This window comes from Rhamphochromis longiceps, linkage group LG14 (genome assembly GCF_057381845.1).
Source record: "Rhamphochromis longiceps isolate RC_006_pf linkage group LG14, R_longiceps_female_GT1.1, whole genome shotgun sequence".
NCBI lineage: Eukaryota > Metazoa > Chordata > Actinopteri > Cichliformes > Cichlidae > Rhamphochromis > Rhamphochromis longiceps.
The window spans coordinates 9,847,448-9,862,375 of NC_140570.1; the positions used below are offsets into that span (position 1 = coordinate 9,847,448).

Sequence of the window (14,928 nt, forward strand, 5' to 3'; positions counted from 1 at the left end):
CCTGTAGATGTCTTGGAGGGAGGGAAGCTCACCTCCAATTATCCGTTCAGAGCACCGCACTACTCGCTGGAGAGCTTTGCAGTTGTAGGCGGTGCTGTTGCCATACCAGGTGGTGATGCATCCAGTGAGGATGCTCTCAATGGCACAGTGATAGAAGGTCCTGAGGATGCGGGGGCTCATGCCGAATCTTTTCAGTCTCCTGAGAAAGAAGAGGCGCTGCTGTGCCTTCTTCACTGTTTTGTTTGTGTGTACTGACCACGTAAGATCCTCAGCCAGATGTACTCCAAGGAACCGGAAGCTGCTCACTCTCTCCACAGCAGCGCCATTGATGGTGATGGGGGTGTGTACTTCTCTGCACCTCCGGAAGTCCACTATCAACTCCTTTGTCTTTGCGACGTTGAGGGTGAGATGGTCACCAGACGTCACCAGACGTTGTAGCCGCCTCTCTATAGCGTGATGGGACTTGTCATCCGGGCTTTCCAGCCACAGGTCGATGAGCTCTTGTGAGGCATCGATGAGATTCTCCCATAGCTACTTAGATGGATTAAGTGCTGCTGGGTCCATCTTGTGGTCACGTCGTACTGTCACTTATTCAGATGTGAGGGTGATTTATTAAGAATACCGAACATAAAGTGGGGATGGCAAAACAGAACTAAGGATGAACTAAACTGGGAGAAACTAAACCAAAGAGTAGCAAACCTGAACATGAAGGGAGGACAGCAGGGGATTCACGGAGAAATGCAGAGTACGCAGGGTAACACAGAGGATGAACACAGACGACGCGACGAGGAACAAAGGCAAACACACACTATAAATACACAGCTGGACCTGATTAACCTGACAAGACAGGGGAACACTAACACCAGGGACCAACAGAGGGAGCACAAACCCAGAAACCCAGTATCTAAAACACAAAACACAAACCATCACAAACCCCCCCCCAAATAATAATGAAAATAATAACAATAAATACACCAAACACAAAATCACCGAGTCACGGACTCAGGATTATGACAACATAGATATTTACATTAAGCTTACAATGGCAAGTAGTTGGGGAATTTTTTAAAATTCAATATGAAAATACCTGACTAGACATGAAAGTGTTTTACACTAAATTCTACATAAATCATCAGCAGTACTTTTACTGCAGAAAAGCTGTTCCCCATATTGATCATATGAATGCTGTTATATTGATCAGTATTACTGCTGCTGCGGATGTTTAGGGTTGACCTCATTTGAACTGCTTCATATGGTGTTTAATTTTTGGTAATGCCTCATATTCTATAAAATCATATGTTTGCGGTGGCAAGTGCATCTCTCAATAAACAACTGGCAGTGAGCTTAAAAAAAACAAGTCTACAGCTTGATTTTAAAAACAAAATATATTACATTTATTTATAAAATAACACACACACAGCTGAAGTAAAAGGCCTGAGCAGTGTGTGACACAGACAGTATCCCCATTTATTTACATTTACACAACATCTTCTTTTTTCTTCCAGAAAGCATCAAAAGAGAAGTAATACAACAGAGGATCCAGACAGCAGTTTAAAACAGTAAGACATATCAATGGCTTGACATGGGCACAATCCATAGCCATAGTTATAGGCACAGGTAAGAATATAGCATATAAAATCAAGTTTATGGCAAAAATCAGCATTACATTCATCTTGTTGTTGATTTTTGGAGAGTCACCACTGAGATGTCCGTGTAGAGTCCTAAACACCATAGTGGTGCACACAATATTGACTAACAGCATTGTGACCAATATTACAATCATAAACTGAATAACTCTTAATCGGATTCCTTCCAAAGGACATTTTGCAGATTCGTAAGACTCAAAACAAGTAGGGCGAGTGTGGTTATTCAACTGCTTTAGAAAGTCCACACTCTCTAGGATGTTCATCACCAGCAAAATCACCCAGACGAGTACAGAAGCCTTCCAGGCATTGCACGAGGTTCGAAGATTGCGAGACCTCATAGGATAAACCACAGCCAGCATTCGGTCCACGCTTATGAAGGTGATGAAGGAGGAGCTGGAGCGGATGTTGGTGCGAAAGAACATTGTGATGATGAGGCACACCCCACTGGGCAGAGTCCATTCCCCTGTGGCGTGAAAGTGGATCCTCATGGGCAAAGTGAAGACCAACAGCAGGTCTGAGAGTGCCAGGTTAACCATGAAAACAGCGTTGGGTGATTTGAGGCTGTGCCGGCGAAGAAGAATCCACAGTGAGATCGCATTGAGAGGCAGACCTATCACCATAATTAAGCTAAAGATCCCAGCATAAACCCGGTCTTCTGTTGTCACGTCAGTGATGTTTGATGTGTTCATGATGAGAAAAGAAATCCTTCTGCGTCCTTTACAAAATATTGTAGCCAAGCAGCAAATGTTCCTCTTTGTGCTGGTTATCTGTGTGGAATCAGAATCAGAATCAGTATACTTTATTAATCCCAAAGGAAATTAGGGTTATAGCGGCAGCACGCTAATGGCGCATGCGCACTAACAAAGGAACCTTCTGACCAACTTTACAAAAACATCACATTGGGGAGACATGTCAGAAAGGTAGGCTGATAGGAAAACAACAACGAAAATACATAACATGAGGTAAGAGGAGGAGAAAAAAACTCCACTCAGACTGAGCTCCTAGTGGGAGAACAGTTTGATAACAGAAAAAACACCTCAGCACAAAAAGCACATGACTATCAATACACCATAGAAACACAAGACAAGCAACAGGGGCGGGTAAAGGGTAAGAGAAAGCCGGTGTAGACAGCGCATCCGGTCCTGCAGCATCCTGCCATCTTCCCCGGTAGGGCACAAGCATCGAAGGTGTTGGAAAGGGAGGGGGGATCAGTGTGTGCATATCAGTGTATGTGTGTGTGTGTGTCCAGAGTTCAGCTGAGACAGTGTCTTTTGCCCTGCCAGGCTAAGTAAATGAGGTGAGGTTAGTCTGCGAGGGCACAGGAAACTTTGTGACATGACTCAACATTTGTGGTAACTGACAGAAGTGACACTACATTACAACACAGTTAAGCTAAGCGTAAACCCTGCATCTTGTGTTTACTGTTAGCCCAGAGTGGCTAACTGTTTACAGCTAGCCACTCAAGGCTAAAGGCTATTACACACTGAACGCGAAAAAGGGACACGAAATTAACAATTAATTACGTGCCAGTTGTTTAAATGCCTTACGTGTAAACAATTAACTTTAGTTAGTATAGATTACCACTGTAACTCTAGAGTTAGAGTGGGAGAAAAGACGGGGAGTTCTTTTTGAGAATGAATCAGAGATCACTAGGGATGGGTACCGGTGTCCGGTGCCATCTGACATAAACGGTAGTAACCAGACCGAAAAGCAGCGCACATTTTGGTGCTTTATTTCGGTGCTTTATTTTCCTGAGCTGTGATACACTTCTAGCCAATCATTTTACGTTTCCGAGGATAGTAGGCGGGGCCAGGTACGTACGTTCAGTTAGAGCAGAGCTACAGATTAAAAATGTCCAAGGCGAAGCGGTCAAAAGTCTGGCTGTACTTCACAGCAAAATATGCAAACTCAGCAACCTGCAACAAGTGCTTTAAGCTGATACTGTGATACTGTCAAAGGAGGTAACACCTCAAATCCGATGAAACACCTGGCGACGCATAGCGTTTTTTTTAAAAGCCGAGAAATGCGCCGTATTTGATAGCTTGCTGCGAGACCTCACACCGTGCACGTCGGGTGGGTTGCCAGTTATCGGACCCGGAGCAACATCCCCCAAAAACCCGAAGAATAGAGTCCTGGCCCCTAGCCCTGCCAGTGTAGCAGAAATGATGATGATGATGATGCAGCAGCAGCCGTTCTTCTCTGCATGAGTAGCTTCATGTTGTTCGTGTGTAATTTACGTTGAGTAGGCTAACCACGTTATTACATTAATGCATGTAAGGTGAACTAGCAAACATCATCATAGCTACATGCGGCTGTCTTCTTGTTTGATGGCAGATACTCGCTTCACCCTGGCCAAAAAGGCTAAAATGACCAAAGAAAAAGTGGGAAACAGCTAAACATGAGAGGTTTTTGGACAAAGTTTGTGTTTTTTCCATTGTTTAAGCACTGCTTCCAGCCAAGAGTGATGCCATATATGCCCCATAGCTGCAGAAAAGGCTAACATTGTTATCTTTTTACAAAAAAACCCAGCTGAACATGAGAGGTTTTTGGACAAAGTTTGTGTTCTCCATTCTTTAAGCACCGGTTCGAGCACCGTTTAAGCACCGGCACCGTTTCAAAAGTACCGATTTGGCACCGGTATCGGATAAAACCTAAACGATACCCATCCCTAGAGATCACAGTATAAAAGTGAAAATAAATATTTCACTTAAGGCCCTGTGAACCGCAAAGAAGAGAAAAAAACTAAAAATAGGTTCTTAATAATCCTAAAGGATTCTTGCAGCTTTATTAAAATCTCCAAGAGGGCAGCAGGTCTCTCTACATCTGTGTGTTTGTTAACTGAGAGATTCTATTGTTCCTGAAAATAACCCGTGTTCCAGTTTAGCTCGTTTTCATTTTACACTGGTTAAGTTTTTTTGTTATATCACACACTCCACTCTAACTGCTTCAGATAATAAATGTGCAGATTTCTCATTTTCAACAAGTAGGTGCTTCTACCTGCTAGTATGTCATACTTGACAAAAGACCTCACTGACAGAAAAAAGTTGCTCTCTAGATCATACAAATGCATATACATGTCAACATTGTCTTCAGATAACAAAGTAAATTATACTGATTAAAAGCATTTGCAATGATTTTGAAATATTTTTGAATTTTGAAATAAAAACAGCCCTCTAACTGGACTTGTACCTATGTGTTTCTGTGACATCAAGCTAAGCACACGCTACAGTTTTATCAAAAGGACTGGACTGGAACATGTCAAATTTTTATTAAGGAACCAGGCTGGTGTAATTAATTCCAGCAGGCTCGTAAGTATAAGAACTACTTGTTTCAGCAGATAAAATTAAAGCGCTTGGAGTTGAGTAACTGAAGTTGCAGTGCAAGTGAAACGAACCTTATGGAAATAATGAATTGAGAATCAGAAATACTTTATTAATCCCGAAGGAAATTATAGGTTGCATCTGGTATTGAGGTATTGAGATTTACCTGACAGAAACATACTTTGTGTTTCCAGAGTATCGTCAGCCCTGCCTTTGGTTTTGGTTTGGCTTTGTTTGCATTAACTAGCTTGACAACATTTAAAACCCTAATTGTAGATAACGAGTATCACAAGGGTTGTTATCAACTTGTAGATCATATCAATCTTCTTCTACGCGAAATGATCCCTATGAGTGACGCCTACGCCAAACCGAGATGTTGTCAGATGATGACGATGAAATCACGATTAAAAACGTGAAAAGAACATAAGAAATGTATCAGTAAAATGCAACATTGTTGCAAATTGAGAGTTAAATATGTTGGCGTGAGAGCTTGCAGAGAATTGAGAATGTGTAGAAAACGTGAACTCATATTTTGAAACTTTCACTTTTTAAGTTAAAACTTAACTCAAAAGTTTGATATTCTCATTGATATTTTCACAAATATACTGAGAGCAGCAAACTTGTTATTTAAATTATACTCATATTTATTTCTTTTTTTTTTAACTACTACTACTTAGAACCACAACTCTGACTACAAGTTCTAAAATCAGTGAATATGAGTGCTCTACTATTGCATTAAACATTTCCCCTTCCACACCCTGACCTACTTTCCCTGCTGACGTGCTGATTTTTGGTTTTAGTTTTGTTATCTATTCTGTCACAAGTTAGCTAACATAACTAATATAAGTCTAATAGCCCAAAACCAACCACATGACATTATGTTCTGTACTGACAGAAAAACACTAAACATGTTTTTAAAACATGAACTTTAAGTGTCTCAGAGTGACGCTGTGAAACTAGTTCATGCATTTATTACTTCTAAGTAAGACTACTGTAATTCATTATTATCAGGATGTCCTAAAAACTCCCTGAAAAGCCTTCAATTAGTCTAAAATGCTGCAGTAAGAGTACTGACAGGGACTAGATAGAGAGAGCATATTTCTCCTTCATTGGCTTCCTGTTAAATCCAGAATTGAATTCAAAATCCTGCTCCTCACATACAGGTCTTAAATAATCAGGCCCCATCTTATCTTAATGACCTTGTAGTACCATATCACCCTATTAGAGCACTTCGCTCTCGCACTGCAGGCCTACTTGTTGCTCCTAGAGTATTTAAGAGTAGAATGGGAAGGAGAGCCTTCAGGCCCCTCTTCAGTGGAACCAGATTCCAGTTTGGATTCGGGAGACAGACACTATCTCTACTTTTAAGATTAGGCTTAAAACTTTCCTTTTTGCTAAAGCATATAGTTAGGGCTGGACCAGGTGACCATAAATCCTCCCTTAGTTATGCTGCAATAGGTTTAGCCTGCTGGGGAATTCCCATGATGCATTGAATATTTCCTTTTCAGTCACCTTTCTCACTCAACATGTGTTAATAGACTTCTCCTCTGAATCACACTTAATTAATCTCTGTCTTTCTTCCATGGCATGTCTTTCATCCTGTCTTGCTTCTCTCACCCCAACTGGTCGCAGCAGATGGCCGCTCCTCCCTGAGCCTGGTTCTGCCGGAGGTTTCTTCCTGTTAAAAGGGAGTTTTTCTTTCCCACTGTCACCAAAGTGCTTGCTCATAGGGGGTCATGTGATTGTTGGGTTTTTCTCTGTATCTATGAAGCGCCTTGAGGCGACTTTTATTGTGATTTGGCGCTATATAAACAAAATTGAATTAAAATTGAATTGAAGTTAGCCAGAGCAGGTACAGTAGCCTATTTTGACAAAGAAGCCCCAACCAAGGTCATAGCAGATGCAAGCCCTGTAGGCTTGGGCGCAGTGCTAATACAAATACAGAACGGAGAAGAGGTACCAGTGTGTTACGTAAGTCGGAGTTTAATAGACTGTGAGCAAATATATTCTCAAATGGAAAGAGAAGCCCTAGCACTGGTATGAGCATGTGAGAGACTACATCCATATGTGTATGTCAGGAAGTTTGACCTCATCACAGAACACATATAGAGATCATATACAGCCAAAGATCTAGACCTTGTGCACGAATAGAAAGATGTACTAAGTACTATGATAAATGGCCTGTATTTATATAGCACTTTACTTGGTCCCTAAGGACCCCAAAGCGCTTTACACATTCAGTCATCCTCCCATTCACACACACATTCACACACTGGTGATGGCAAGCTACATTATAGCCACAGCTGCCCTGGGGCTCACTGACAGAGGCGAGGCTGCTGGACACTGGCGGCACCAGGCCCTCTGGCCACCACCGGTAGGAAACGGGTGAAGTGTCTTGCCCAAGGACACAACGACCGAGACTATCGGAGCTGGGGCTCAAACCGGCAACCTTCCGATTATAAGACGAACTGCCAACTCTTGAGCCACGATCACGCCCTATGAGTATGGTGTAATGACATCTAAAACTGCTGAAAAAGTCATTGACTCTATATATTCAGTAGACATGGGCTACCAGTTACCATTAAATCTGATAACAGCCCACCGTTCAAATCTGAGTTTTTCAGAGAATACTGCGAAACTAATGGAATCAAACATATAAGAACCACACCAAAATTGGCTCAAGCAAAGGGAGAAGTGGAACGTCAAAATGCATCAATGATGAAAAGAATCAGGATCACACAAGCTGACAGCCTTGACTGGAAACGAGAGCTGAGAAAACATGTGACAGATTATCGCAGCATTGAACATCCAACCAAAGGCAAAAGTCCAGCAGAATTCCTGTTCGACTGCAAAATGAGAGGAAAGTTACCGAACACCTGTGAGTCAAAATCAACTGAGTTGGATTTGCGTGACAGAGGAAGATCAAATCAAAATCAAAGATTTCTGCTGATGAACGAAGAGGAGCTGAGTATTCAAAAGTTGACATGGGAGACAGTGCTGGGTCAACAAGACAAAGTGGACAAGTTTACAACACCATTCAACACAATGCCACACAAAATTGTAAGCAGAACTGGAAACCAAGTCATTGTTGAATTGCCAACAGGAGCTCGCTATCACCGGAATACTACACATGTGAAGAAATACAAGACAAATGAGACCAGAGAAGGACAACACGAGCAAGACACAATGAAAGGGAGGAAAGTGAAACAAACACAAAGATTGACACCTTCACGCCAAAACCACAAGAGGGCCCCCAGCGGCCAGAGAGACCAAGTAGATCACAGAGGGCTAAAAAGATACCTGAGAGGTTTCATGATTTTGTGGTTAAATAAACCATAATATGTTAATGTGTAGAGGTAATATAAAATGTACAAGTTTCAAGTTCATATATGTATTTGTCCCTCTTTGGGGTGATACTCCCACTAGGACTTAAATCTGGGACTCCCCACCATTTGACCTTAGAACTGAAGAAGCTTCTCGGATGAGAGGTGAAACGTCTTCAAGCTGCTTGAAGACATTTCACCTCTCATCCGAAAGAAGTCCAGCTGCTTTTCTTTGCAAGCTCCTTTGACTACGATGACCTGGATGACTGAGAACCTTCACAGACATATTCATATATGTATGTATATATGTATATATTAGGGAAAGGAAAGGTACAGGTGTGGTGAGACAGAAAAAATAATTGTCACAAAGTAAGACAAGAAAACAATGTTCAGTGTTAAAAAAAGAGAGAAAAAAGAAAACAAAGTTATTAAGGCTAAAGAGGAAAAGGGGGATATCATGTACTGATATGTGGATAATGTCTTAATGTGATGACATTGGAACCGGATGCTGTTGCCCCGGAGAAAGCCTCATTAAGCGGCTAGTTGTCAGATCGACAGTGTTCATTAAAGCAAGAGAAAGATAATGCTTTATATCCTGATTTAATTCAGAGTGCTCCACCTAATTCACTAGTAAGGTGGGCACAGAACAGATGGTATGGAGAAAAAAATTGTGAGACATCAGATTTAAAGGCCTCAGACATCAAAACATTGACAAAAAAAGCATCGCTTTCATTGAAAAATTCTGAATTCTGACTAAAAGGCATCAGACCATACGGTCTCAAAATAAAAGTGCCTCAGAGAGAATCTTCCTGCAGGTGATACTGTTGTCAGTTCTCAGCCCAAATCTAAATACATCATTAATGTCATTAAAAGGGCATCAAAGTGTGTGCCAATTCAGGGTCTGCATCCTTCAAAAGACTTGTCCTTTGCGATCGACGTAGGTCAGGTCCTTCGAAGACGGCAAAGGCCGGAATTTCGAGGCTGTTAAAAGCGACTGGTTTAGCCTACGGCACGCTGTTTTTTGATTATAGAAGGGGTCTACCTTACAATATAAAGCATTTGAGGCCACTGTTGTTTTGATTTGGCGCTATGTATAAAATTGTATTGAAAATTGAATTGAATTGCTCGAGTTGCTTAACACTGCATTTTTTGACAGAAATGAAGGAGAAATTTTTAATCTTATGTATGTTAAGTATCTGAGGCTGAGCGACCAACGGACTGTAAAAACATTATAATAATAGCTAGAAAATAACAGCTAATGCTCATGTGACTAGTGTCATCTCACTTGTGTAATGAAAATATGATATGTCCAATATTACATTTCTTTTATTACTAAATTAAATTTAAAAATTACAGCAGTAAAATTGAAGTTTCAAATACAGAGCTTCAGTAAATACTCCAACGTGCAATTATTTCTGTTTCATATCACAGACAGTGGATCATGGTATGGTTAGATAATCATATAATCATATAATCATCGTCCCGATACCCAAAAACTCCAACCCATCCCATCTTGCCTCAATGACTACCGCCCAGTAGCACTCACCCCCATCATCACTAAGTGCTTAGAGCAGCTGGTCCTAGCACACTTCAAATCCTGTCTCCCCCCCACCCTGGACCCCCACCAATTCGCATACCGCCAGAACAGGAGCACAGAGGATGCAGTCTCCATCGCACTGCACTCTGTCCTCTCACACCTGGACAACAACAACATCTACGCCAGAATTCTGTTTATAGACTTCAGTTCAGCGTTCAATACAATCCACCCCTCACAACTCATCAGGAAACTGACAGACCTGGGCATCAGTTCCCTCATCTGCAAATGGTTACTGGACTTCCTGACCAACCGCCCCCAACATGTCCGGCTGGATAACCACTGCTCATCTACCATCACAATGAACACCGGTGTACCACAAGGCTGTGTGATGAGCCCTTTCCTCTACTCCCTCTTCACCCACGACTGCAGACCTGCTGATGGTTCCAACACCATCATTAAGTTTGCAGATGACACCACGGTGATTGGCCTCATCAATGACAACGATGAGGCCGCCTACAGGGAGGAGGTGGATCGTCTGGCTGAGTGGTGCGACACAAACAACCTGCTGCTTAACACCGAGAAGACCAAGGAGCTCATCGTGGACTACAGGAGGAATGCTGACCCACATCCACCCATCCACATTAAGGGGACGGCTGTGGAGCGTGTGAGCAGCTTCAAGTTCCTGGGAGTCCACATCTCCGAGGATCTCACCTGGACGACCAACTGCTCCAAGCTGGTCAAGAAGGCTCACCAGCGCCTCTTCTTCTTGAGGACTCTGAGGAAGAACCACCTGTCCTCAGACATCCTGGTGAACTTCTATCGTTGCACCATCGAGAGCATCCTGACCAACTGTATAACAGTCTGGTACGGGAACTGCTCTGCCTCGGACCGGAAGGCGTTGCAGAGGGTCGTGAAAACTGCCCAGCGCATTGCCGGAGCACCACTTCCTGCCATAAAAGACATCTACAGGAAGCGGTGTCTGAAAAGGGCTGGGAAAATCATCAGAGACCCCAGTCACCCATCACATGGACTCTTCACCCTCCTGCCCTCTGGGAGGCGCTACAGGAGCCTCCGGACTAAGACCACCAGGTACCAGAACAGCTTCTTCCCCACAACTGTCAGACTCCTGAACTCTGCCTCCTGACATCTGACCAGTGTTGGGTAAGTTACTTTAAAATAGTAACTTAGTTACATTACTAGTTACTTCTCTCAAAAGTAACTCAGTTACTTCAAGTTACTCGTTACTTTCAAAGTAACTAGTTACTAGGGAAAGTAACTTTGGTTTTACTCAGAATTCTCTTGTTAATGTGTTTCTTCCATAACGTTGCCAGTCTTCTAGCTTGCTTACTTGCCACAAGTGCACTGTGCCACCTACCAATAGAAGGGAAAATATAATGTATAATGCACATTTCCACGAGAGAAATCCCACGCCTGGACCGTCATTGACTGTTGCCATGATTCTAGCCTACGTCACAGAGTCATGTGCGCCTTTTACATCCAACACAAAAACTGCAGTCGTGGTGCTTTCGATTGTACTCAGAACTCGGAAATTCTGCCTTCTGAATAGGAAGATGTAGGCAACACCAGACTGCAGATGAGCTGCATACAGGGCTGGACTGGGACAGAAAATCAGCCCGGGCATTTTGACTAGAGACCGGCCCACCATTATAGGAAAAATCTTAAAGCCTTTGAATGAAAACAAACACTGTTGTGACAGTGATGTACACTGTTTTGATGGTATATATGCATCAATCTATCAATCGTTTGTTGTAAGATTCAGATAATTATTTTTTAAAAGCTAGACATTTTAAATGAGAATAAGAAAGAAAAGTATTTCCTTGTGCCCACCTCTCCCTGTTAATGCCCTACATGCCCCCTGGCAACACTTTGCTAGATCCGCACCTGCACAGTTACCAGCTGTCAGCTACCTAAAAAAGGATCCTGGTGTTATTTGTCTCTCAGAAACAGTTCATAACTTCCCTTCAACTCATTCATGTCACCTAAAAGGTAAACCTGTTTCTCCATCACCTGTTCAGCTCTGATGATTCAGTAAGGACATCTCCTGGTTTCATCTTCATGTTTCCCTCTCACCAGATAACCAAACCGACATCATGACCAGCAGCTTTTTTGCAGCTGTGGCTCCAGCAAAGATCAGCTGATACTAGAAATTAATATTAAATAAATTCTAACAACAGCTGATCAAGCTTAAACGTGCTGCTGTTGTTTAGCGCAACATCCGCTGGTTTCCTCTTTCGGCGCAAAGTGAGCGATAAACAAACAAGAGAGCCGATCAGCTGATCACTGATCAGTTTTCATGATTGAAGTAGAAACGGGAGAGGGAGGGGGGAGAATGAGAGGAGAAGAGGCAGCTGTGCAGCAAAGACACAGAATAACTCCAGCTTTGTGCCTTTTTCATTGTAGCTGAATTACGGGACAAACTGTTCCTTTTCACCTCAATAAGAAACGCGTAATATTTTCTCTGAATACCAGGCGGGACGGTTGGCACTTATGAACAAAATAAAGTTCAACATCAGTAACATAGCACCACCCAGCTGTATAGAAACTCCGTCATGCTAGCTAGCACGCAGTACGGAAAAAGTCAGAATAACGAAAATAAACTACACCTAAACTTGGTTTATATCTGACCCAGAGAGACTGCAGGTCATAACTTCTTACCTGAAGTTCAGTTCACACTTGGACCGGCGGCTGCTTCGGGTCTCTTTTCCTTCTGCGTCCCTTTTCCTTCATCCACCTGCTGGCCTCCACCACTTGCTAATGTTACTGAATCTGTGGAAGCTCCGCGATAGCCACCACACGAAGTAACGAATAACGAGCCTATCTAAATCCCAGTAACGAGTAACGCGTTCCTGATTTTGGCATAATAACTAGTTACCGTGCTCGTTACCACAATAATAACGTAGTTACTGTAACGCGTTACTTAATAACGCGTTAGTCCCAACACTGCATCTGACCCACGTTAACACATGGACTGAACATACCCACACCCACAATGGACAACTGTACCCTCAAACACACAATAATAACATGGACTGAACCACCACTCACAACCACTAGCACTTTATATAGCCTCTGTAGAAACTATCTACACCCTCACTTATCTTAACTGCACTACTGTATAGCTCTGTGTAAATAATCATTCTGTACATTCGATAATCTTTAATCCTACAACTGTTTACAACTTGCATAGTTCCCATTTCTATATAGCTGTATATCCCAGATTCTGTAAAGTTATTTATTTCATATTCTGTATAGTTTTTCATATTTATATCCTGTTCATAGCCTGTACATAGCTTGTACTCACTACAGCCTGTACATACTTATAGTTATAGAATATTCACAACATACTTCATACCGTGTACATTATAACATACCATAATAGACCCATTTCTGGAATATTTGTATTACTACATAAATAAATGGGATACACTGAATACTTACCTCAATACTACCAAGCTTTCTCCTAGGCCGTTACCAGTCTGATGCTCTTTTGTCTGAGACCTTTTAGTCTAACCAAGTTTTGGCTGAAACCTTTTAGTCTGATGCCAGTTAGTCAGATGTCTGATGGGTCTTTTAATGAAACGTGACGCTTTTTTTGTTTGTCGCCTACTTCTGAGACACGTTTAAAAGACAACAAAACACTTAATGAATGCAGCTATTAGTTTGAGTTTTGCAAAACTTTCCTTGCAAGAAGTGTTGCCAAAGTCAAAAGTCAATGTGTGAATTTGTGATTTATGAGGTTGTTGTAAGTAGTAAAAAGGGAAATAAAAATTATTAATATTCAAATCACAAGTTTGCAGCTCTCAGTATATTTGTGAAAGTATCAACCTAGACATTTGTGAATATTTTTTTCAGTAACTGCAAATTAAAATAAAACAAACACACAAGCATGTAAAATATGTTTAAAAGTAAAAGTTTCAAAATAAAAGTTCGCATTTCTTTCTTTCTTTTTTTTATTCTGCAAGCTCCCACATTTTACAAACGTATTTCCCTTCATAGAAATAAGACAAGAGATTACTGCTGCCGTTAGTCTTGGGATTCTCAGACCGGTAAAATAAATATTTTAATTCCAGTTAATTACTTTATCGCTGGATGTGCTACTGTGCTGCGCTTAAAACATGCTATTACCACACATAGTAAATAAACAAATCAGTCAAACGTGGCGCTTCTGGTCGATTTTAAACCGAAAGTCTGAACATAACCTGCTCCTGAGTTATGAGCGTACTCGTCCGAAGGTCTTGCTGGCAGTTTGCGTTTTAACCTAATAGCTATAGTTATTTTTCTTCTTCTTATCATTATTATTATTATTATTTGTTTTGGAAACTTACTAAATTCGTCTAAATGTAGCCTTAATGAAACAACGTCATTTTAAACGCGAAAAAGGCCAATTTGTGCCCATGCAGTCAGAAGCGTGTTTGATAAGACGGATTACAAGCTACAAGAGGGGTTTAAACTAAAGTTTCTGCGCCTAACTGCAGCTTGGACTGTGCTCAGTCAGACAATCTCTTCAAATATACTCTGTAATCTACTTTGCGTATCTTTATTCAGGAAGCCTTCCTTTTTCCTGATCTCCCATACGTAAAAGTGGACCTACGTACCTGCGGGTCCGCAACTCTTCTGCTGTCGCTTTCCAACGACGGAGCCCCCACATCTGTCGGCGTGTTAGACTTACAGGGAAACAGTTGTGTTTTGGGCGTGGCTTTTAGGACATTTCTTTAAACAACATAAACACCAAAAAGTTTTCCAGTTTGACAGGTTGCATTTCCATGCGTAAGACCGCCGCTGGAGTTTAAATTGTGAGACGTTTCCGCCAAACTCCGCATAATAAGGAAAATTGCGCTCCTTTTGCTCCCACTGGACTCTTTAATAATTTTTCTTTGTATCTGACATCAGACATGCCCCATATTTGTACTGCTTTTCTTCTTTTCTTTACAGAGCTTTGTATGCTTGCAGTGCCATTCAAAACGGCAAAACCGAAAATATGGTCAGGACTTTAACGCACTTAGATTGACACGTTTTGCTTGCTTGATCTCAGCAAGCATAACACGTTCTGAGTGGAAGAAATAATACAAAAAATACCGTGG

At 41.7% G+C, this 14,928-nt stretch overlaps 1 protein-coding gene across 1 annotated transcript; it reads right to left on the reverse strand.

Moving 5' to 3' along the window:
- Positions 1-1,442: 1,442 nt before the first annotated feature.
- Positions 1,443-14,533, reverse strand: LOC146653563 (lysophosphatidic acid receptor 6-like). Its single transcript, XM_085380329.1, has 2 exons — positions 14,443-14,533; positions 1,443-2,413 (listed from the first exon to the last, which is right to left on the reverse strand). Exon 2 carries the CDS (start codon positions 2,333-2,335, stop codon positions 1,478-1,480), a length of 858 nt encoding a protein of 285 aa, XP_085236455.1. The 5' UTR covers positions 2,336-2,413; positions 14,443-14,533; the 3' UTR covers positions 1,443-1,477.
- Between the last annotated feature and the right edge of the window lie 395 nt (positions 14,534-14,928).

Excerpts from the sequence above, each read along its gene's own strand:
- LOC146653563 (XM_085380329.1), bottom strand. The coding sequence starts at position 2,335 with ATGAACACATCAAACATCACTGACGTGACAACAGAAGACCGGGTTTAT.